Below are 21,587 nucleotides of genomic sequence, written 5' to 3'. Positions count from 1 at the left end.
GCTCAAGCAATCCTTCTGCCTCAGCCTCCCAAGTAGCTGGGACTACAGGCATGCACCACCATGCCCAGCTAATTTTTTGTATATATTTTTAGTTGGCCAATGAATTTCTTTCTATTTATAGTAGAGACGGGGTCTTGCTCTTGCTCAGGCTAGTCTCAAACTGCTGACCTAGAGCTATCTTCCCACCTCGGCCTCCCAGAGTGCTAGGATTACAGGTGTGAGCCAACGTGCCCGGCCTAACCTTAAATCTTAATCCTTTGCTTTGTCCACCAGAAACTGAATCCTGAGCCGTCTAGGGGAAATGATTAGTTTAATAATCCTTATGTTTTTCAAAAAGGTTTGGAAAAGATTTGAATAGCTGTCCTAATTAACTCCAGAGAAGACAATTAATCCACCCATGTTTCAGTTTCTATTTTCTTCCTCACATTAGGCTTTGAGAGTCACTTTTCAATTTTTAAAAATTAGATTTATTGCATGCTTTCCTAAAGCCCCCAGAGCATATTTTTAGCTGCATATTTAGAGGATGAAATGCCAGCTTTTGAGGTCTTTGAAAAACATTCCTACTGTTTCTGACAAGCCTGTTAAACACATCAATAGCACCTTGGGAGCCCATAAAGGGTCATTATTGGTCAAGAAGGGAAACGTGGCAGAGAAGGAAAGGGAAAAGTGGAAGCAGCTCTGGCTGACAGCTTGAAGGTAAGAGCACTGGAGAAGTGAAGCAAAGGAAAAGACAGTGAGATAGTTATTTGTAGGCCAGGCATGGTGGCTCGCCTGTAATCCTAGCACTCTGGGAGGCCGAGGCAGGCGGATTGCTTGAGGTCAGGTGTTCGAAACCAGCCTGAGCAAGAGCGAGACCCCATCTCTACTATAAATAGAAAGAAATTAATTGGCCAACTAATATATAGAGAAAAAATTAGCCGAGCATGGTGGCACATGCCTGTAGTCCCAGCTACTCGGGAAGCTGAGGCAGGAGAATCGCTTGAGCCCAGGAGTTTGAGGTTGCTGTGAGCTAGGCTGACGCCACGGCACTCACTGTAGCTTGGGCAACAAAGTGAGACTCTGTCTCAAAAAAAAAAAAAAAAAAAAAAAGTTATTTGTAGATCCAGGCACCAGGTATCCTAAATTCCAATCTAATACTCTTAACCACTGTTTTGAAAACCATTAATTTTTATTTTAGTATTCAGGGTTTTAATCCAATGTGCATCTCTGGTCTCTACAACTTTAAAAAAAATGTAATAAAGATATAAACATGTCTAAGGAGAAACAAATGAGATAAAAGGATAAAGGATACATTCTTTTATTTATTTATATCCCAACCTGATTCCAAAAAGGCTTACAAAGATGCAGATAATTTAGTAATATAAAAAGATTCAAACTTACAAAAATGAGAATAAGGAAAATACCTTGATCTGAGATTTTTTTTTTTTTAGAGCGGGGGGTCTCACTCTTGCTCAGGCTGGTCTCAACTCCTGAACTCAAGCATTTCTCCCGTCTTGGCCTCGCAGAGTGCTAGGATTGTAGATGTTAGCCATTGCATTGCGCCCAGCTAATCTGAGATGTTGATTTGAGAGGTGGGTTGTATAACAGGAAAGTATAGTAGAGAGGCTCAAGCAGTGACGGGGTAGACCAGGAAGGACTCCAAATCACAGTCAAAGTCATTGAAGGGCATAGACTCTGATTGACTGGGCTGGGTAGCTTGTGTCTCCATGACAAAGTTCACTGGCTGCTTCTGTAGGAGCTCTGGGTCAAAGGCCACACCCCGAAAGAAAGGGTGGACCTGGAAGTGATGCAGATAACGCAGACGGTGGAAAGGGTTCTGGCATAAGAGCTGAAGGAAACAGAGCATGAAAGATGAGGGAGTAGGACAGGTAAGGGACTGAACAGAGAAGATGGAAAAGGAGAAAGAAGTCATGGAGCTATGGAAAACAACAAGAAGAACCCTAAAGAGTGAAAGACTTGTAAATGAGGGAGAAACAGAGGCTAATTTGGGGCAAAGGTGGGAATAAAGGAGCTGTATTTGTGAGTTTTCAGATGGTAAGAGTCAGCTCTGGTCCACTGTCTCAGAAGGGACCCTCTCCTTCTGGATGGGGAGGAGATTTGGGAACCAGGAACTCAGGAATGAAATCTGAAGCACTGGTTAGAGGGCAAGTAGTTAGGTGGTTATATTGGAGCCCCCTCCCCCAAATTAAGAAGAATGGGGAAATACCACTTCAATGATTATGGAAGAAGAGCATGAATGCTTTGGTAGTCAAAAAGGAAAGTAGTGCTCACCCTTACCTCATGGAGCAGGAGTGAGAGCTCCTGGTTAAGAGAAGCTGGGATCTCAGAGTCACAGTGGATCACACTTGCCAACATGGCCACATGATCTCTCTCTGCAGCCACTGGAAACTGAGTTAAGAGGATTGGGGGTATGGGTAGGGAGTCATTCCTTAGTAGAAATAAGGCAAGATTTCCTAAGGTCTTCCTTCTTCCCACCACAGGGCAAAGGTTCTCTTTTTTCTGCCCAATACTACTACCATTCTCTCACCTTTCCAGTTGCCAGAGAGAAAAGCAAGACACCCAGGGACCACCAATCAGCAGCATGGTTGTAAGGTCCTCCACTCAGGACCTCTGGGGCTACAGATTTGAAAGATACTCGTCATTGACATCCTTTGGCTGTCCTCCTGCCTATTGCTTACCCACCAGTTTTAGCCTCTCACCCATGTATTGCAGAGTACCACAGATAGTATAGGCTCGGGCTCCTTGGGGCAGGTGGCGGGACAGACCAAAGTCTGTCAGTTTCAGATGGCCTGTGAAAGAAGATAAAGCATCACCACCACTCTGTTCCATCCTCTATCAGCCATGATTTATTCCCAAACTGACGTACCTCTCATCCTGGAGCTAGGGAAAAAAACCTACCTCGTTCATCCAGAAGGATATTCTCCATCTGAAAAATCACAAGTGAGAAGTTACTGTTCTTTCTCTTCCTTTCAATTCTCTTTCATCATGTATGTCCCCCAGCTGAAGAAGATACCCTAACTCAGCATTCAAATCCATAGTTGGAGAGCCCTTGCCCAAATCCTTGGCACCCATGGGGGCTGAAAGGTCAATTGTTCTTAGCTTCCATTCTGCCTTCTTGGAACTTCTTACTTAAGCTCCTTCTCAGACAAAGGAAAAAGTACTTTACCTTCACGTCTCGATGGATGATGCCCAAGTCATGGAGATAGCCTGTGGATGACAGCAAGCATGGCGTATGCTGAGGGTCTCCTGCCCTTTCCAGTTTCCTTGGTAGTCCCCACCATATCCCTATCTTTTCACCTCTGGAGTTAGTATCAATTATCTTCTCTTTCCCTCCCAACTTAATTCTTCCCTCCCCATTTCCTTTACCACTGTTTCACTTACACAGCACTAGGACAAGCTCAGCAGCAAAAAGACGTATGGAAGCCTCAGGAAAGCAGCCAACAGCCAACCACAGGGAGTAAAGATCTGTGCTGCAGTAGCTACACACTGCAAAGCACCAGAAATCTAGGCAATGTTTGGAAGCTACAATGCCTGGGCTCAAGGCATTGTAGGCCTCCTGCCCAAACTGATGCCACCTGCTGTTCCCTCTCCCTTTGGGAAAGAGAGGTGCCATGAGACAGGGAACAGAGAAAAGGCAAAACAAGCCAAAAGAGATAGGTAATCTCAGGTGGGGATTATGATAGAAGGACCCTTGGGGATGAGGAGGGAGGCCAGTCACTCACTAATGAAGAGGTGCCGTTTTCCCTGCCAGCTGTCCCCCAAGCTGTGTACAAAAGGATGGTTGACCTGTCGCTAGGGACAAAGAAAACAGGAAGTTAGGGAGGAACTGGGTCATCGAGGATAAAGGCAGCCAATAAATCAGGGTTTACCTACTTGTACAGAAAAGGAGTTGCTGCCTCATGTCTCAGGTCAGAACTCAGTAATTGGGACTGGCTGCCTGGTAATCCTGGAACCAGCATAATACTAAAGAATACACTGGGCCATGCCTAAGTGATTTCCCTGACAGGACCTGGAAAAACTGTCTTGATAGCTACTTTTCCCAGGATCTACCTTGGTGGTAAACTAAGTTGAAGCAGAACCAGGAAAACGAGGAAAATTGGACAAGAAAGGTGCTTTCCCTACCTGTGGTTTAGCTCTTCCCACAATCCTTTCCAGGACTCTGTGCATACCTGGATGCTAACCTCCTCTTTGCACTGCCTCACAGTGTCCCTCTGTAGGACTTTTACCTTGGGTACCACCTATAAAAGGAGTAGAGTGATGACTCAGAGAATAATGCTATTGAATTATTGATTCCTCCCATCCCCTCTGGAACCAAGATTAGAAGCAAGGACTAAACAATAATGTGACTGAGTACCTTGATCCCTACCTTCACTGCAAATACAGCTTTCTGAGCACAATCTAACACCTTTAGGACAGTTCCAAAGGAGCCTTTAGCCACAAGGCCTAAAATCTGTACAGAGAAATGAAGAACAGGGCAATTTAGATGGGTTGTTTCTAGATTTTTCTTGAAGACTGTGACTCTTCTCAGAAATTCTATTGACCTACCTTCAACTGCTGCTGCCCCCTAATGGGCCTAATGGGAAACTCCGGTAGAAAGAGGTTGATGAACTGAGGCACTGGCCACTCAGATAGCGGCTTCTCTACCAGCAGTGGGGCTGGCTCTAGGGACTCCCCGTGCAGGCACTGATGCCCCCGTAGTTCCCACAGCTCTTCCAGACCTGACCTGATGGTCCCCACACCTGACCAGAGGCTCTTCCAGGGGCCCCGGATGTTGCCACCCTGCTGAGAACCAAGGAAGCCACTCTAAACCTGCTCCTGAGGCAATGCAGGTTCTGCCCATCTTAGCAGCCAATCCCTCCCCTCAAATCTCAACCCCTAGAGGTATACTTTTGAATACCAGGCAAAATTCCTATGATCCTTGCTTTGTGCTAAGGCCTGGATTTCCTGGACACAATTCAAATCCTCTAGAAAAGTAATCGTTGGACATTTTCCTCATGACGCATTAGGAATACAAAAGCCAGTATTGGATTGTGATGCTTTCACCATACAGCATCCCTGCCCCACCCCCACATTGGATATCATTGCCATGCTCCTAACGAGGCACTTCCAGGCCTCAAGCCCATGTCTCCCTCATCTCCCCTCAATACGCTGCTACAACTCCACAGCCTACCTTGTAAGGAGCAGCTACCCGGGTGTGTTGCCCCTGCCGGGTGTGTTGCCCCTGCCGACAGCTCACTGCTCCCATCCCCAGCCTCTGCCTCCTCTCTCCTACTAAATCTGCTGTCCCAGTTATATAAGCAATTCCTCCCCCTGATGCTGCATTACATGAGCCCCGCCTCTTCCAGTGTGCAGAAACCCATCAGTATGGGGCCAGTGACACACTAGGGCTGGGAAGTTTCTGTGATACAGCTTCAGGGTAGAGGAGAGACGACACCACCCTCATTAGAGTGGCACCTACAGGATGTGTCTTGGGACGATGGGGAGGGAAGGACAGACAGGCTGAACACATGCACTCAACACAATCAAAAACAAAAAACATCAAATTTAAAATATTTTTTTCCTCTTTAAATCATTTTTTTGCCATTCTCCAAGGTACACCCCAGGGGGAACAGTAGGGAACCCATGGCCAGCCCTGGCTCCTATTGCCATCCTCCCAAGTGAGCTTAGCACAGAGATTGGGGAGGGGTTGAGTCCTCCCAGAACACTAATACCTCTTTCATACAAGGCAGTGGAGTAAGGGACAGAGGAGCAGTCCCCTTCCCTTAGCTTCCTGGCACAGAGGGAGAGCAGTTACACTTAGAAATATATATATATATATTTTTTATATATGTCTATAAAAATTTATCGCACTTGATCAAGACTATCCCCCTACCCTTTAAATTGACCCCAAGGGAACAGGATCCCCCCTGGGCCCATTCCCTGGGTCTTGCTCTCTTGTCACCTCTCTGGCCCTGAGCCTGATCATCATGAGATGGAACCTGATCAGCATTACTGTCCACCGTGCCCTGCAGGGAACAGGCCAGCTGCTAAAGAGCAATGCCTGTGGGCTTCTGAGCCTCACAAATCCTGGTAGATGAAGGGAGGCCCCTCCCACCCCACAAGTCCTTGGAGCCTGAGCCAGAGTCAGATCCTGTACTGCAGCTGCTGGAATCGCCAGATCACTTGCGCCTGCCAAAGATGGACTTCTTGCCAGGGTTCTTGTCGCCCACACTTAAACCGATGAGGAGCCGGGCTTTCTCCTCCTCTTCCTGCTGTTGCAGATTCAGGTCTGATTTAGTTTCTAGCTTTCCCCGAACCTCAGACCCTGTTGCAGGCTTCAGCCTTAGCTTCTCTTTGATTACCTGGCAGTTTAGAAAGGAGTAAAAGGAAAGGTAAATATTAGTGGGACAGACAGAATAAATCAAAATGAACCAAGTCAACAAAGATTTATTAAACTTTCATGGCATGGCACAATGGGTAATTTATATTATAAAATGGTCTCTGCTTTCAAGAAGCTTACAGTCTAATAAGAACCCATTCCAAACCTGAGGTTGTTAGCCCTCAATTCCCTAAAGTGGTTAACATATATGAATCACTCAGTAAACATCTGATTTAATCATATGGGTGAAGTCATGGAGAGGGCAGGAATAGAGGTCCTTCACTTCATTCACTTGCCCTTTCCCAAGGATATTTGTTTATATATCCTAAAATGAAAGGCTCTTGAACAGAGGATCTGCTTGCCAGCCCCTGCTAACCAAACAGCCATGAGCCCTGGCGGGATACCTGGGCAACCAGGGCTTTGCGGCTGTCCCTTTTGACAGCCATGGCAAAGTCTAGCCATGTCCATGTGTTGTTGTGGTACTCCAGACAGGGCAGCACCAGGTTAAGGTCACCCCAGTCTACACTGTTCTTCTCACCCTGCAAGAGAAGGAGGGGGAAGGGAGAGAAAGAAGGGGAAAACACATCAGCTGCCATTTTGAGTCCAAGGCAGTCACTTGAATGCCAGTCCTGCAACAGCAACCTACAGTTACTGATTTCCCCTTACTGCAGTCTGGATGTGGTGCTGACTCCTGAGGGGAGCAAAGGGAACAGCAGATTTATCACCCATAGCTCAGCTTTACAAGAAACCTGGCTGTCTCCCTGTCTATAATCCCTGATCTTATCAGGTTCCCCTCCCACCTTGTTCTAGAAAGTGCTGAGGAGGTACAGACCTTGTAGCTGACACACAGTGGAACCTGTGGAATCTTTATGTAGATGAACGAGTTGTTCATGGCAGCTCGCTCTTTCATCTTGTCAATATCATCCACAGGGTGCTAGAAAAGGAAGGAAAGGAGTGTGAGCTCCTAAAACCATCAAAAGAAGAAACTCAGGACCCCAAACATCTCCCTCTCCTTTTACCCCTGGAGTAAACTCAAAGGAAACAAGAAATCCCCAGCTAGGCCAAATAGAACACCTCAGGACTCTGCCATTTTTCTATCATCAGGGGCATGTTTGATACCTCAGGTGATTTGCGAAATGACCTTCTGACCCCAGAACTCCGAGTCAAGCCCTGCGCCACACCCTTTCCAGGGCCCAGTGGTACTGCATCATCTGTTGCAATCAGCTGCCGAGGCTTCACCACTGGTATTCCTATGAAAAAGCAAGCACACTGGCTGTCATCCATTCTCTTTCTGAAGCTTCAGCTGTTTCTGGGGCTGCCAACCCATGCTTCTGGTGCTCCACCATAAAAGTTCTCACCAGTAGTCACCAGTTTGGACTTATCCTCTTCGTCACCAACTTCATCATCTTCCACACTTCGGCCAGGAAAGAAAAAGCCCATCATTCTATGGAAGAACTGGTGTGTCAGCTGGATGGTGAGAGGCACCACATTTACCTAAAGTGGAAAAATGTCAAAGCAATTAAGCACAGACACCATTTCTCAGTTTACCTACCCCTAATGCAGCATAACACAGCACACATTGTGGCTGGGTGCAGTGGCTCACACCTGTAATCCTAGCACACTGGGAGGCTGAGGCGGGTGGATCGCTCAAGGTCAGGAGTTTGAAATCAGCCTGAGCAAGAGCGAGACCCCGTCTCTATTAAAAATAGAAAGAAATTAAATTGGCCAACTAAAAATATGTAGAAAAAGTTAGCCAGGCATGGTGGCGCATGCCTGTAGTCCCAGCTACTCAGGAGGCTAAGGCAGGAGGGCAGGAGGATCGCTTGAACCCAGGAGTTTGAGGTTGCCGTGAGCTAGGCTGATGCCACAGCTCTCTAGCCCAGGCAACAGAGTGAGACTCTTGTTAAAAAAAAATAAAACAAAAAAAAAAACATAGCACACAGCTAGCCTGTTTGTTTTTGTTTTTGCTGAACACAGATTCTAAAAATCGCATCCCTTACAAAAGGAGCTCTGCATATTTTCCCATTTTCCATATAGTCACAGCTATAAATCTTTTGCAGCACTTTAGATGTATACTCTATGGTCATAGAGCAAATAATACTAGAAATAGTCTAATAAGTTAGCAGGTGCTGATTATTACTGTAATTTAACTTCTAAAAACAAGCAGCAACAAAGTTTTGGAATTTTCTTTCCTAGGAATTCTTAAAGAATCCAGTCAATGTTAGGACATGGACTATATTGCTGTCAAAATATATTCTAATAACTGGGATTTAACTGTGCATGATATATGTGCATGACACAATGATACATTTGCATTTATCTTAGAATAAAAATCTTAAATATCCTCTACAATTTTAATTCATTTTGCAAATATTTACCAAATGCTATCTCTGTGCTAGGCACCAAAGTTAGGGATAAAGATACAAAGACAGGTAAATACAGTCCCTGCCTTCAAGTATTTCACTGTCTACAGGAAAATTAACCTAGTCAGATTAACAAATAGCTTTAATACAATGTGATAAAATGCCACAGGAGAGATTGATCTTGAAATTCTTAGCACCCCACAGCTAGCCTTTTTTTTTTTTAGACTGAGTCTCACTTTTGTTGCCCAGGCTAGAGTGAGTGCCGTGGTGTCAGCCTAGCTCACAGCAACCTCAAACTCCTGGGCTCAAGGGATCCTCCTGCCTCAGCCTCCCGAGTAGCTGGGACTACAGGCATGCACCACCATGCCTGGCTAATTTTTTGTATATATACTTTTAGTTGGTCAATTAATTTCTTTCTATTTTTAGTAGAGACGGGGTCTCGCTCAGGCTGGTTTCGAACTCCCAACCTCGAGCAATCCGCCTGCCTCAGCCTCCCAGAGTGCTAGGATTACAGGCGTGAGCCACCCCGCCCGGCCACACAGCTAGCCTTTGAATACCCTTTGTTTCTAGGTCCCCAAGGGACTGTTTACCAACCTCAAAATGCTCCTTCACAGAGATACCCCCAACAGGGGGCCGGACTTTGCTGAAGAGGCGGAGGGCTAGCTGTCGCCCAGACTGGCAGGAACTCTGGGGCCGCAGCACTACCTGTAGGATAAAGAGTAAATAACAGCCCAGCCCAAAGTCCTTCCTACCATAAACGAACACACAAATCCCCTGTGAAATGAGAGGAAAGGCAATGGTCTTGCTAAGCTGGGCAAGCATTCAACATCTCAGATCAACACACTGTTTCCCATAATGGGAAGGGCCATTATAAATGTCCTCTGCTAAGAAGCATGTTAATGGGTTAGGAATAAGGAAATAAGACTTGCCTTATAGACAGCATTGGGGAGGAGGTTGTTCATAGTGAACCAGCCCAACTCCAGAAGATGTTCTGCTGTGTCATCAGACTTATTCACCTATAAAGAAAGATTTTTTTTTCTTTTTTTAGACAGAGTGTTGCTTTGTTGCCCAGGCTAGAGTGAGTACCATGGCATCAGCCTAGCTCACAGCAACCTCAAACTCCTGGGCTCAAGCAATCCTGCTGCCTCAGCCTCCCGAGTAGCTGGGACTACAGGCACGCACCACCATGCCTGGCTAATTTTTTCCTATATATATTAGTTGTCCTATTAATTTCTTTCTATTTATAATAGAGCCGGGGTCTCGCTCTTGCTCAGGCTGGTTTTGAACTCATGACCTCGAGCAATCCGCCCACCTCGGCCTCCCAGAGTGCTAGGATTACAGGCGTGAGCCACCACGCCCGGCCAAGAAAGATTTTGAGGAAAAAAAAAAAAAAAAAAAAAGATTTTGCCCTGTCTACTACATAAACCTTTTTCAGGAGCTTGCTAGAGCACTGCTACATACACTATCTGTTTTCAGGTTCTCCATAAGCCTAATCCCAACCTTTGGTATCTTTTTCAATCTCATAGAATTAATACACTCTTTGTTTTTTTGGTTTTTTTTGAGACAGAGTCTCTCTTTGTTGCCCAGGCTACAGTGAGTGCCGTGGCGTCAGCCTAGCTCACAGCAACCTCAAACTTCTGGGCTCAAGCAATCCTGCTGCCTCAGCCTCCCAAGTAGCTGGGACTACAGGCATGCGCCACTATGCCTGGCTTATTTTTTCTATATATATTAGTTGGCCAATTAATTTCTTTCTATTTATAGTAGAGCCGGGGTCTCGCTCTTGCTCAGGCTGGTTTTGAACTCCTGGCCTCGAGCAATCCGCGCGCCTCGGCCTCCCAGAGTGCTAGGATTACAGGCGTAAGCCACCACGCCCGGCCTTCAACACACTCTTTAATCCAGCATTTCTCATGGGTACTACTGGCCAGGGCACTACTGGCCTAGTCATTGTGACATTAAAAAAATGTTCTCATTCATTTCCAAACATCCCTGTGGGAGAAAGCAATGAATAATGTCCTCTCTCTCCCATGTCAATGGGTAATTGCGGCAAACTGAATGTCAGTATTAGAATGGTTCTATTCCAAGCTGGACTTGGAAGATTACTTTCCTCTCGGCCGTACTTCTAGGGGTAGATAATCCTACTCAATGAGAGAAGCATTTCATCAAACTGATCTATATCTGTATCACTTAATATTACAAACAGGTATGTTTAAGGGAGCTCTGCTCATGTTCCTAATCATGACCATCATTAATAATCATATAATAATTAGCCCCTTTTTATCTCTTTTGTGAGTTGTATTCCTATGATAGGTCAGTGCTTCCCAATATAAGCTGAGCTGCCTTTGGGTATATCCCAGATACCTTGCTATAGAGGAACCTCTGCAGCTCTAGTTCAGCAATTCCCAGCTGTCCATCTTCCTCTGTCAGGCGCCACCGTGCCTGAGCAAAGTAAAACTCAGTGCGACGGACCACACTCACATCTTCTTGCTGCTTTCGCAGCTCCATCTTGTTGGCCCGCTGCAGTTGGAAATCCTTAAAACACCTGTAAGTGGACAGGGGAGCCAAAGCCAATAAGGGAAACAGCACATGGGTTGTGGGTAGGGTGGAATGCTCTAGACTGATACAGGATGTAAACCTAGAGATTAAACTATTCTGGGATAGCTAGTTCCTAAACTGTTGCACTGGATTTACTGCTCCCAACACCGTAAGTCATAGGAGCACAAATCCCATCTTTAGCTCTGTTGCTTCTTTTTTTTCAGAGACAGGGTCTTGCTCTGTCATCCAGGCTAGAGTGCAGTGGTGCAATCATAGCTCATTGCAACCTCAAACTCCTGGGCTCAGGGATCCTCCTGCTTCAGCCTCCCAAGTAGCCAGAAATATAGGCGCATGCCACTATGCCCAGCTAATTTTTTTTTTGTTTTAGAGTTACAGTCTTGCTGTGATGCCCAGGCTGGTCTTGAACTGGCCTCAAACGATCCTCCAGCCTCAGCTTCCCAAAGTGCTGGGATTATAGGCTTGAGCCACCATGCCTGGCCTTTTAAAAAAAAAAAAAAATAGAGATGGGGTCTCACTATGCTGCTGAGGCTGGAGGGCAGTGACTATTCACAGGCCTGATCGCATCTCACTGTAGTCTCAAACTCCTGGCCTCAAGCAGTTCTTCTGCCTCAGCCTCTGAGTAGCTGGGACTACAAGTACACGGCACCATGCCTGGTTCCATAGCTTCTTAATAAAGTAGTCTCTTCCCACTATTAATACCTATGATTGTATCTACAATTGTGTACTGATCAACTTCAAGGTATTTTCAGTTTAGATGCACAGTATCAAGGCCACAAAAATGATCTTTCCCAACTACCCATTTTTCTTACAGCAGAGCCTTTCCCAAAAGGTTCTCTACTGAGGAACCAAAGGAAAGGCTCTCCATTCCCAACCTCTTTGGCCAAGTCCATAAATGCTCATTTTGGAAAAGTTGCCTGAATCTACTCCTACAATAGCCTTTGATAATGGACACTAGACCTATATTGTCAGAACATGGGCAAAGAAGAGAAACCACCTTTAGATGGGGTACTGGAAAAGGACAGGGAAAGAATGCTGGGGCACCTGATGAGGATATTCAGCTCTTCACTTTCTAGTTGCAGGTTGGCCTTCTCCTGGTTTAGCTGTAACTGAAGCTTTTGGTTCAGGTCAAGCAGATTCTCATTCTTGCTGTCATCCTGCAAAGACTAGTGAACCAGGATAGAAGAAAATGAGATCTCCCTTGTCCTAAGAGATCTCCCAGTCCTCAAACTATGTACAGTGACTACCTTCATAATAGAATACATCTGCTTCTCCAGCTGTCGTATCTGAGCTACATGCTGCCGCACGGCCTCCTGCAGGTGTAATATGCTACTGCGCTGTTCCTCAGGATTGCTAGAGATCTCAAGCTGGAACCTGACCCGCTGCTTCTTCTCACTATGCTCCTAAAGGAATAGAAAGGGAAATGACTAAGATTTTTTTAAATAGACAAGTCTTGTAGTAAAGTGAAATAGACAATGGAGTAAGAAATGGGATCTCTTTTTTTTTTTTTTTTGAGACAGAGTCTCGCTCTCTTGCCCAGGCTAGAGTGCTGTGGTGTCAGCCTAGCTCACAGCAACCTCAAACACCTGGGCTTAAGCAATCCTTCTGCCCCAGCCTCCCGAGTTGCTGGGACTACAGGCATGTGCCACTATGCCCGGCTAATTTTTTTCTATATATTTTTAGTTGTCCAGGTAATTTCTTTCTGTTTTTATTAGAGACGGGGCCTTGCTCTTGCTGAGGCTGGTCTCGAACTCCAGACCTCAAGCGATCCTCCTACCTCTGCCTCCCAGAGTGCTAGGATTATAGGTATGAGCCACCATGCCCGGCTGGGGATCTCTTCTTCATATCTAACTTTTACCTATCACCGTTAGGAGCAAGAGGGGTAGGTCAATGCAGAAGATTTGGCAATGTGGATTTCACAGTAAGCCAGGCCCACAGGGTGGGGATGGAGGCAGAAGTGGGGAGTACTTACTGTCTTTAGAGGTGTTTAGGTGACTGAGTAGAGAAATGACCAGGAAAAACAATCAAGCAAACAAGCACTATAGTCTCTGGGACACTCAGACCTTTCTCAGGTAAGTGGAATTTTATTGCTGACTAATAGAGGATATACCAACAAAATGGCCCTTTTTCACTGTATAGCATGGCTTTTCTTAGTGGAGACCAAATAAAGTACAATGTCTGGATATTCCTGTGATGCTAACCAGAATTCTGCAAGGGCTCATGCTCACCTTCCGCTTGGGTTCTACGTGGAGTAGCAGGTTGTTAACGATGTCCAGGATCATGGCATACTGAGCTGGGTTGGTGGAGATTTCTAGCTCGTGGTGGATAAGGGTGAAGGTATCCACAGCCCCTAGGTAATTGTTAGCAGCTAAATAAGATGTTCAAGTTTCTCCCTAAATATCTCCTACCCACATTTGGTCCATTCCTGTTAGTCAACTCCACAGAATGGAGCTGAAAAATGCTCATGAGTAGCAACATGTTTATTTCAAAATCATAAATAATGCCTATTCATCCTACTTCCCTCAAAGAGTACAGGTTGTTCTCTCATAGCAGAACTTACAAAATGTAGAGTAAAGTGAAATGTTAATGCCAATGCAAAGAGGGACTTTTAATAACTCTATGTCTCAAAAGCACTATGGAAATAACTATTTTCACAAGTTCCCTAGTCCCCTCCTAAAAGCCTTTCAAGCCCTGAATACCTTCCTGCTTCTTTAGGAGATCTTCCTTTTCCTGGTTCTCATGAACCTCAGGTGGCTTAATCTGAGTTGCTAGTTCAGGATCAATGTCATGGCTATAACTAATATAGTACATCCGGCAGCTGCAACGTGAAATGATCCGCTGGACTTGCTGGGCTTGCTGTGCCTCAGCTGGCTGGTTCCAATCTGGGAAGAGGTGGGAAAGAAATAAGAGAAAGATATTCTTAATAAGTTAAGGAGAGACCCACTCAGTTATGTGTGATGTCTGGGGAACTCCAGTAATATTGCTTTCAACCCAGCCTAGCACAAAATGGTCTACTCCAGCATACACTGATGTTAAGAATAAGAGTAGGTAAAGAAATGGGCCCCTTTGGGGTCTGCTCCTAACTATTTGATTGGAAGGAAGGGAAGAGCTGACCTGTGGTTGTGGTAACCATGCCACCCACTGCCTGCCCGCTCTCCATGAGCTCTTGCACAGAGTCCAGACTACGCTGCCGGTGCTCCTCGATATTCTTGACCTGAAGACAGAGATGTAGGCACCTTCAGCTCTCAGGGAAATAGTGGCTTGCTCTAGCCAATTAGGTCACAGATCTCCATGTTTCAAGTAGTTATACTTACTACTTAGATAGACCTCCACTACCTGGAATATCTTAAATAATGGTTCTCCCATGGTAGGGGACATACTTGGCTCTCTCTCTTGCCCCAAACCACCCAAAATTCTCCAACCCACTTGAGTTACATGCACACTTTGCCAGGCCTGCAGGTCTTAAGCCAGAAAAACAATGAGATAGGTTAAAATTAAATCCTGTCATGGGCAAAATAGTTCATTTTTAAAAAAATGTCTGTCCTACTCCTTTTGGTATTTGTTCTATTTGTGTTCTTGCTGTTTTCTATTTTCAGATAGATAACTACTCTGACACTATTGCCATGGGAGAAAGGGACTAAATTCTTGATCTTCTCTGCCAACTTGAAGTCAGAGTGAATAACAGAATGAGTGATATAGGAAGACCACAGCAGTAAGATCAAGGCTTCAGGATGGCAGATCTGCCAAGTCACAAAAAAGTCATATAGGAAAGTCAAGATCAAAGTCCCTCACACCTAAGTCAAGGACAGTCCACTCTAAAGCTAATATCACAGCCTGCAGGAAAAAGGGGTTCAACTGTAAAATAAGGCATTCCTAAAAGCAGTAGAGACCCAGAAAAGCCAGATGGGGAGCCCCTAATAGTTTATCTCGCCCGCCTTTTCATGGCTAGTTAACACCTGTGCCTACCTCCTATTACTATTGGTAAAGAGCACTGCTTGCCTAAATGAACCACAGCTCATATATCAGCATGATCTCTTATATTACCTGGCCTTTACTCAGCTTGACATCTGATCTAAATGTTCATTACCTCATATAATTATACTTAAGATTGCTGGATTAATCCCTAATCTTTGGTGTAAAAATCATGAGCCAGGGAGGTGAGAAGAGGAATCATCTTATAACCATTAGACCCTATAATAACTCTAATGATATTACATCCTAGAAATTATAATGAAAATTCAATTGTACTGAGAAGCTGAAAAGAAAATTCACAATCTTGCAATGCAATGATAAGCTCCTTCCCTGGTCTCTGCCAACTGCTCACAATCTTACCATCTAATAGATATATTATCTTGCCACACAGTTAGACCTCCCCAGACATACTGTCTTTAAACAAATAAGACTACTTTCCATTGAATAAAGCTTTATTTATATTTTTCAAAGCACCTTCTCATTTGATCCTTTCAACAATCTTGTCAGGGTAAAGTAGTAACTCCATTTTAAAAATAAAGGTAATGGGTTTAAGGGCTTATGGCTACTACAATGGCAAAGCTGTCACTGGAACTCATATATCCTTAATAAACAAAGTCTCTATGGTTTTTAAAAAAATAGAGGCCGGGCGCTGTGGCTCACGCCTGTAAACCTAGCTCTTGGGAGGCCGAGGCGGGCGGATTGCTCAAGGTCAGGAGTTCAAAACCAGCCTGAGCAAGAGCGAGACCCCGTCTCTACTATAAATAGAAAGAAATTAATTGGCCAACTGATATATATATATATAAAATTAGCCGGGCATGGTGGTGCATGCCTGTAGTCCCAGCTACTCGGGAGGCTGAGGCAGGAGGATCGCTTGAGCCCAGGAGTTTGAGGTTGCTGTGAGCTAGGCTGACGCCACGGCACTCACTCTAGCCTGAGCAACAAAGTGAGACTCTGTCTCAAAAAAAAAAAATAAAAAAATAGAATTCACATAACCTTACTTGTTGACAAGCAGTCTTTTGTTCAACTTCACTGCCTTGCTGAAACAACCAATCATCTTTATAAGAGAGGTCAGAGAAAGGGCATATATAGAGAGAGCTTATCAAAAATTCTGATTTACTGCCTCTTTTCTTGGCAATTAGTATGATTGTGTGTGAACATTAATAGGGATCTGCAATCTTCAAAAGTAAAAAAGCTCCAACCCATTTTACTCTAGTGCTAGGAAATGAGAGTTTCACTTGCAATTAAATTGACTATCATGAGGGTAAAAAAAATGTACTATGTGCTCAAAGACCAGAAACTGCCTACATTCAAGGTGTTACCAGCCTCATTATTCTGCTAAGCTGGTAGTAACAGGTACTATCAAGAATTTTTCAGCTACTCTGGTGGAAGGAGCTAACTATGGAAAACTAGGGATACAATGGGCCTTCCCAGCCCTGCTGACTAACCTCTAACCAGAGCTGTCGGCCATCCTGCTCAGTGGGGCTGCTTTCAGTGGTGGCAAAGTACTGCATTCCATCCAATAAGCAAGTCCAGGATGTCTTTTGTTTCAGTGTGTCACCATACCAGGCTGGATGGTGTTGGCACTGCAGCAGCTGGGCTTTGGCAGCTGACACGATGACACAGCCTTCTGTCTCTGCTCCACGAAGAACCATCTATGCCAGAGATAGAAGCAGAGTGAAGTCACCAAGGAAGATGAGAAGGTTAGTGAGAACACTGTACCAACCACTACAGCTAGATCTAATTCTGGCTTACTGAGTGAATTTCACTGGCTTTTGGACATGGAAGTAATAATCCATGATACCTACAGGAAGGAAAAATTTTTTGGAGCTCTATCCTCTCATTCTTATTTAGAGGTTGGGGACGATAAACAATATGATCATGATCTAGCCTGATGTTAGAGTTTTCTTATAAAGAGAAGGTACCTGACAGTTGACCAGCTCGATAAGGCAGTTTCGGTTATATATGTCATCCGTCTGGCAGGCAGCAATGCCACATAACTGCTCACTCATACCTGACTCCTCTTCTGTGAACACTACAAACCTATCTGTCTCTTCAATCAGCTTCTGCAACATGTAAGCACCTGGCAGAGAAATAAGAAGTAGGAAAAGGTCACAGTCTCAAAAGGAAAAGAAAACACATCCAGGGCCAAACTGACATTCCTTCAATTTGTCTGGCTAGGTAAGAACTAGAATACATCCTCCCCAACCTGGAACTCAAGCCCAACCCAGCCTACCCCCTAACCCCTGAGGGAAAATAAGGATTGTCATTTCATTTTCCCCTGAATCTTAATAAAAGTAAAAGATTCCCAACAGAAACTTAGATATGCTAGGTGGTAAAAAAGTGGTATCACTTTTTTCCTCTTAGGCACTGCTGGATTACTCTAGAATCTTTTTTCCCTGCATTTTACTCCTTTTATTTTTATTTCGTAGTATTTTTACATGCTGGGTTTTTAAAAATTTTATTATCATTATTTTTTTTTCAGATGAGGGTCTTACTATGTTGCCCAGGCTGATCTCCAACTCATGTCCTGAAGCAATCCTCCCCAAGTAGCTGGGATTACAGGTGCAAGCCACCACACCCAGCCTATCTGTCTGCTGACTACTCCTTTCAACTTGAAACCACTCCCTTGCCATCAGTGTCACTGTGTTATCTTAACTCTGCTGCTTTGTCCAATTATGTCTCTAGACTCTCTTCCTTTCCCCAGGTCTTAAGAAATAAGTATCTCCTAAGATCCTTCTTTTGCATGTTACCTTCCGTTTTCTACTCTTTCTCTTAATGAATTTGCCTAACAAAGTGTTATGGTTAACGCAGTCTCCAGAATTAGGCTAGTCTGCCTGTGTTCAAAATCCTATCTCTAATGCTTACTCAATTGTGACTTTGGGCAGCTTGCTTTAACCTCTTTGTGCCTCCGTTATAACAGTTACTATCTCATAAGGTTGTTATAAAAATTTAATGGAATCATACATAAAAATACTTCAGAGTACCTGCTACACTGTAAGCAGCTATTATCTTCTTGGCATTAACTCTTAGCTCTATGCTGAAATCCCCAAATCTCTATCTGTAGCCCTAAGCTATTAGACCCTCATTGCTAGCTGTTCATTAGATGTTATCTAGATGTCCTACTGGCGCCAAAAATTCAGTATGTGCAAATCGGAACTCAACAATGCTACATCTCCCCAAACTGCCTCTGGCTCTCCTATTCGTTTTTTTTTTTTTTAGACAGAGTCTCACTCTCTTGCCTGGGCTAGAGTGCCGTGGCATCAGCCTAGCTCACAGCAACCTCAAACTCCTGGGCTCAAGTGATCCTCCTGCCTCAGCCTCCCAAGTAGCTCGGACTGCAGGCATGCGCCACCGTGCCCAGCTAATTTTTTATTTTTAGTTGTTTGGCTAATTTCTTTCTATTTATAGTAGAGACGGGGTCTAGCTCTCTCTGAGGCTTGTCTCTAACTCCTGAGCTCAAGCAATCCTCTGCCTCGGCCTCCCAGTGGCTTTCCTATTTCTGATATTACTGCTACCATCATGCCAGTCACCAGGCTCAAAACCTTAGTCATTATCATTTTCTTCCTGTCTTAGCTCCTCCTTCCAACCAGTGGCCAAGTCTCCCATATGCACAATATCATTTCTAGCCATCTCCTCATCTCCATTCCTCCTGCCTCTACCTAGTTCCAGCCCTCATTGCCTCTTGTTGAAATACCATAATAGTTTCCTAATTTGTCTCCCCACCTCCTGCTTCTTCCTCGCCAGTCCTCCTACGCACCACTGCCAGATTTGTCTTCCTAAAAGTATAACTCTAATAATGACACACCCCTATTCAAAAGCCTACAGTAGTTCACCACTTCCTACTGAATAAGGACCAAAAACTCCTTAGCCCTGTATGAAAGGACTTTGATGATCTACCTTCAGTTTTCCTTTCCAGCCTCTTCTCTCACTCATCTCCTTTAGTTACTCTGCCAACCAAGAGACCATTTGTTCTCTGTAATACTGTGAAATAATATTTGGTCTTCCTCCCTGTTTCCTGGCATATGACTCCTAAAATCCTTAAAGTTTCCAAAGTGATGTCTTTTTGTATGCTAATAAGTTACTAGTGGCTGGCAGCCCCTAAGCAGCTTTAGGATGGGAGCTGGTCACTGGAAATACCCAGGCAGGATTAGAGGGTTGTGACTTCCAGCTCCATCCCACCCCCTACCCTGACCTCTTGGGAAGAGAGAGAGGGCTAAAGGTTAAGTTGATTGCCAATGGCCAAGTTTTCTGTTTGTTTGGTTTGATTTGTTTTTGGGACAGGGTCTTGCTCTGTTGCCCAAGCTGAAGTGCAGTGGCATCATCATAGCTCATTGCAACCTCAAACTCTCAAGTTCAAGTGATCCTCCTGTCTCAGCCTCCTGAGTAGCTGGGACTATAGGCATGTGCCACCATGCCTGGCTAATTTTTCTATATTTTGTAAAGACAGGGTCTCACTATGTTGTTCAGGCTGGTCTCAAACTCCTGGCATAAAATGATCCTCCCACCTTGGCCTCCCAAAGTGCTAGGATTACAGGTGTGAGCCACCACACCCAGCCTTGTAATATCTTTTTTTCTTTTTTTTGAGACAGAGTCTCACTTTGTTGCCCAGGCTAGAGTGAGTGCCATGGTGTCAGCCTAGCTCACAGCAACCTCAAACTCCTAAGCTCAAGCAATCCTTCTGCCTCAGCCTCTCGAGTAGCTGGGACTACAGGCAAGCGCCACCATGCCCGACTAATTTTTTCTATATATATATTAGTTGACCAATTAATTTCTTTCTATTTATAGTAGAGACGGGGTCTCGCTCTTGCTCAGGGTGGTTTCGAACTCCTGACCTTGAGCGATCCGCCCGCCTTGGCCTCCCAGAGTGCTAGGATTACAGACATGAGCTACCGTGCCAGCGGCTTTTTTTTTTTTTTTTTTTTTTTGAGACAGAGTCTCGCTTTGTTGTCCAGGCTAGAGTGAGTGCCGTGGCGTCAGCCTAGCTCACAGCAACCTCAAACTCCTGGGCTCAAGCGATCCTCCTGCCTCAGCCTCCCCAAGTAGCTGGGACTACAGGCATGCGCCACCATGCCCGGCTAATTTTTATATATATATCAGTTGGCCAATTAATTTCTTTCTATTTATAGTAGAGACGGGGTCTCGCTCTTGCTCAGGCTGGTTTTGAACTCCTGACCTTGAGCAATCCGCCCGCCTCGGCCTCCCAAGAGCTAGGATTACAGGCGTGAGCCACAGCGCCCGGCCAGTAATATCTTTCTAATAAACTAGTTTCCTGAGTTCTCTGAGCCACTCTAGAAAATTATTGGAACCCAAGGAGGGTCATAGGAACCCCAATTTATAGCCAGTTTGTCAGAAGCACAGGTAAAACAACCTAGAGCTTACAACTGACATCTGAAAGAGAGGAGCAGTCTTGGTGACTGAACCCTCAACCTTTGGGTTTGATGCTATCTCCAGGTAGTGTCAAAATTTTGTTTTGTTTTGTTTTTTAGTGTCAGAATTGAATTGAATTAGAGGACACCCAGTTGGAGTTTGATGCAAAACTGATTGCTTGCTTGTTTTTGTTTTTGTTTTTTTGAGACAAAGTCTCACTTTATTGCCCAGGCTAGAGTGAGTGCTGTGGCGTCAGCCTAGCTCACAGCAAACTCAAACTCCTGGGCTCAAGTGATCCTCCTGCCTCAGCCTCCCGAGTAGCTGGGACTACAGGCATGCGCCACCATGCCCGGCTAAGTTTTTCTATATATATTAGTTGGCCAATTAATTTCTTTCTATTTATAGTAGAGACGGGGTCTCGCTTTGCTCAGGCTGGTTTTGAACTCCTGACCTCGAGCAATCCACCTGCCTCGGTCTCCCAGAGTGCTAGGATTACAGGTGTGAGCCACCGCGCCTGGCATGAAATGCTATTAATACTTCCTCAAGGCCGGGCGCGGTGGCTCACGCCTGTAATCCTAGCACTCTGGGAGGCCGAGGCGGGCGGATTGCTCAAGGTCAGGAGTTCGTAACCACCCTGAGCAAGAGCGAGACCCCGTCTCTACTATAAATAGAAACAAATTAATTGGCCAACTAATATATATAGAAAAAATTAGCCAGGCATGGTGGCGCATGCCTGTAGTCCCAGCTACTCGGGAGGCTGAGGCAGGAGGATTGCTTGAGCCCAGGAGTTTGAGGTTGCTGTGAGCTAGGCTGACGCCATGGCACTCTAGCTTGGGCAACAAAGCGAGACTCTGTCTCAAAAAAAAAAATATTTCCTCAATACACTCTTCCTTGATGGAGTTCCTCCTTCACTCCAGTCAGGAACAACTCTCATATTCTTTTATTTTTCTCTGTGGCACTTAAAACTTTTCACTTTG

At 45.0% G+C, this 21,587-nt stretch overlaps 2 protein-coding genes across 8 annotated transcripts in view; both read right to left on the bottom strand.

Annotated features, from left to right (window-relative positions):
* Positions 1-1,281: 1,281 nt before the first annotated feature.
* Positions 1,282-5,520, bottom strand: RSKR (ribosomal protein S6 kinase related). 4 transcript variants are annotated; one of them, XM_020281232.2, is made up of 12 exons: positions 5,171-5,432; positions 4,546-4,782; positions 4,355-4,450; positions 4,170-4,238; positions 3,723-3,792; positions 3,382-3,486; positions 3,167-3,207; positions 2,899-2,926; positions 2,700-2,789; positions 2,528-2,616; positions 2,278-2,388; positions 1,282-1,828 (listed from the first exon to the last, which is right to left on the bottom strand). In XM_020281232.2, the coding sequence occupies exons 1-12, from the start codon at positions 5,243-5,245 to the stop codon at positions 1,607-1,609; spliced, it is 1,233 nt and encodes a 410-aa protein (XP_020136821.2). In that variant the 5' UTR covers positions 5,246-5,432; the 3' UTR covers positions 1,282-1,606. The 4 variants fall into 4 exon arrangements, with proteins under 4 accessions (XP_020136821.2, XP_012596030.2, XP_012596029.2 ...); XM_012740576.3 differs by having other exon boundaries at positions 4,367-4,450; XM_012740575.3 differs by having other exon boundaries at positions 4,546-4,779.
* Positions 5,521-5,538: 18 nt separating this feature from the next.
* The window catches only part of BLTP2 (bridge-like lipid transfer protein family member 2), a 32,135-nt gene continuing 16,086 nt past the window's right edge, over positions 5,539-21,587 (bottom strand). For 3 of the 4 annotated variants that reach the window (XM_075994315.1, XM_075994316.1, XM_075994317.1), the window contains exons 25-39: positions 17,166-17,323; positions 16,689-16,895; positions 14,386-14,485; positions 13,971-14,153; positions 13,500-13,621; positions 12,519-12,674; positions 12,316-12,437; positions 11,080-11,260; positions 9,647-9,737; positions 9,316-9,422; positions 7,717-7,852; positions 7,478-7,608; positions 7,191-7,292; positions 6,763-6,897; positions 5,539-6,341 (exon numbers count right to left, since the gene is read on the bottom strand). In XM_075994315.1, the coding sequence (XP_075850430.1) occupies positions 6,159-6,341; positions 6,763-6,897; positions 7,191-7,292; positions 7,478-7,608; positions 7,717-7,852; positions 9,316-9,422; positions 9,647-9,737; positions 11,080-11,260; positions 12,316-12,437; positions 12,519-12,674; positions 13,500-13,621; positions 13,971-14,153; positions 14,386-14,485; positions 16,689-16,895; positions 17,166-17,323 (2,114 nt within the window). In that variant the 3' untranslated portion in view covers positions 5,539-6,158. Of the gene's footprint in view, positions 6,342-6,762; positions 6,898-7,190; positions 7,293-7,477; positions 7,609-7,716; positions 7,853-7,942; positions 7,964-9,261; positions 9,423-9,646; positions 9,738-11,079; positions 11,261-12,315; positions 12,438-12,518; positions 12,675-13,499; positions 13,622-13,970; positions 14,154-14,385; positions 14,486-16,688; positions 16,896-17,165; positions 17,324-21,587 lie in introns of those variants that run through there. The other variant, XM_075994318.1, reaches the window with a different exon arrangement.

This window comes from Microcebus murinus, chromosome 18 (assembly GCF_040939455.1).
Source record: "Microcebus murinus isolate Inina chromosome 18, M.murinus_Inina_mat1.0, whole genome shotgun sequence".
Lineage (NCBI taxonomy): Eukaryota > Metazoa > Chordata > Mammalia > Primates > Cheirogaleidae > Microcebus > Microcebus murinus.
The sequence above is the reverse complement of the archived record's forward strand: the minus strand, read 5'-3'. Positions and strand labels throughout refer to the sequence as shown.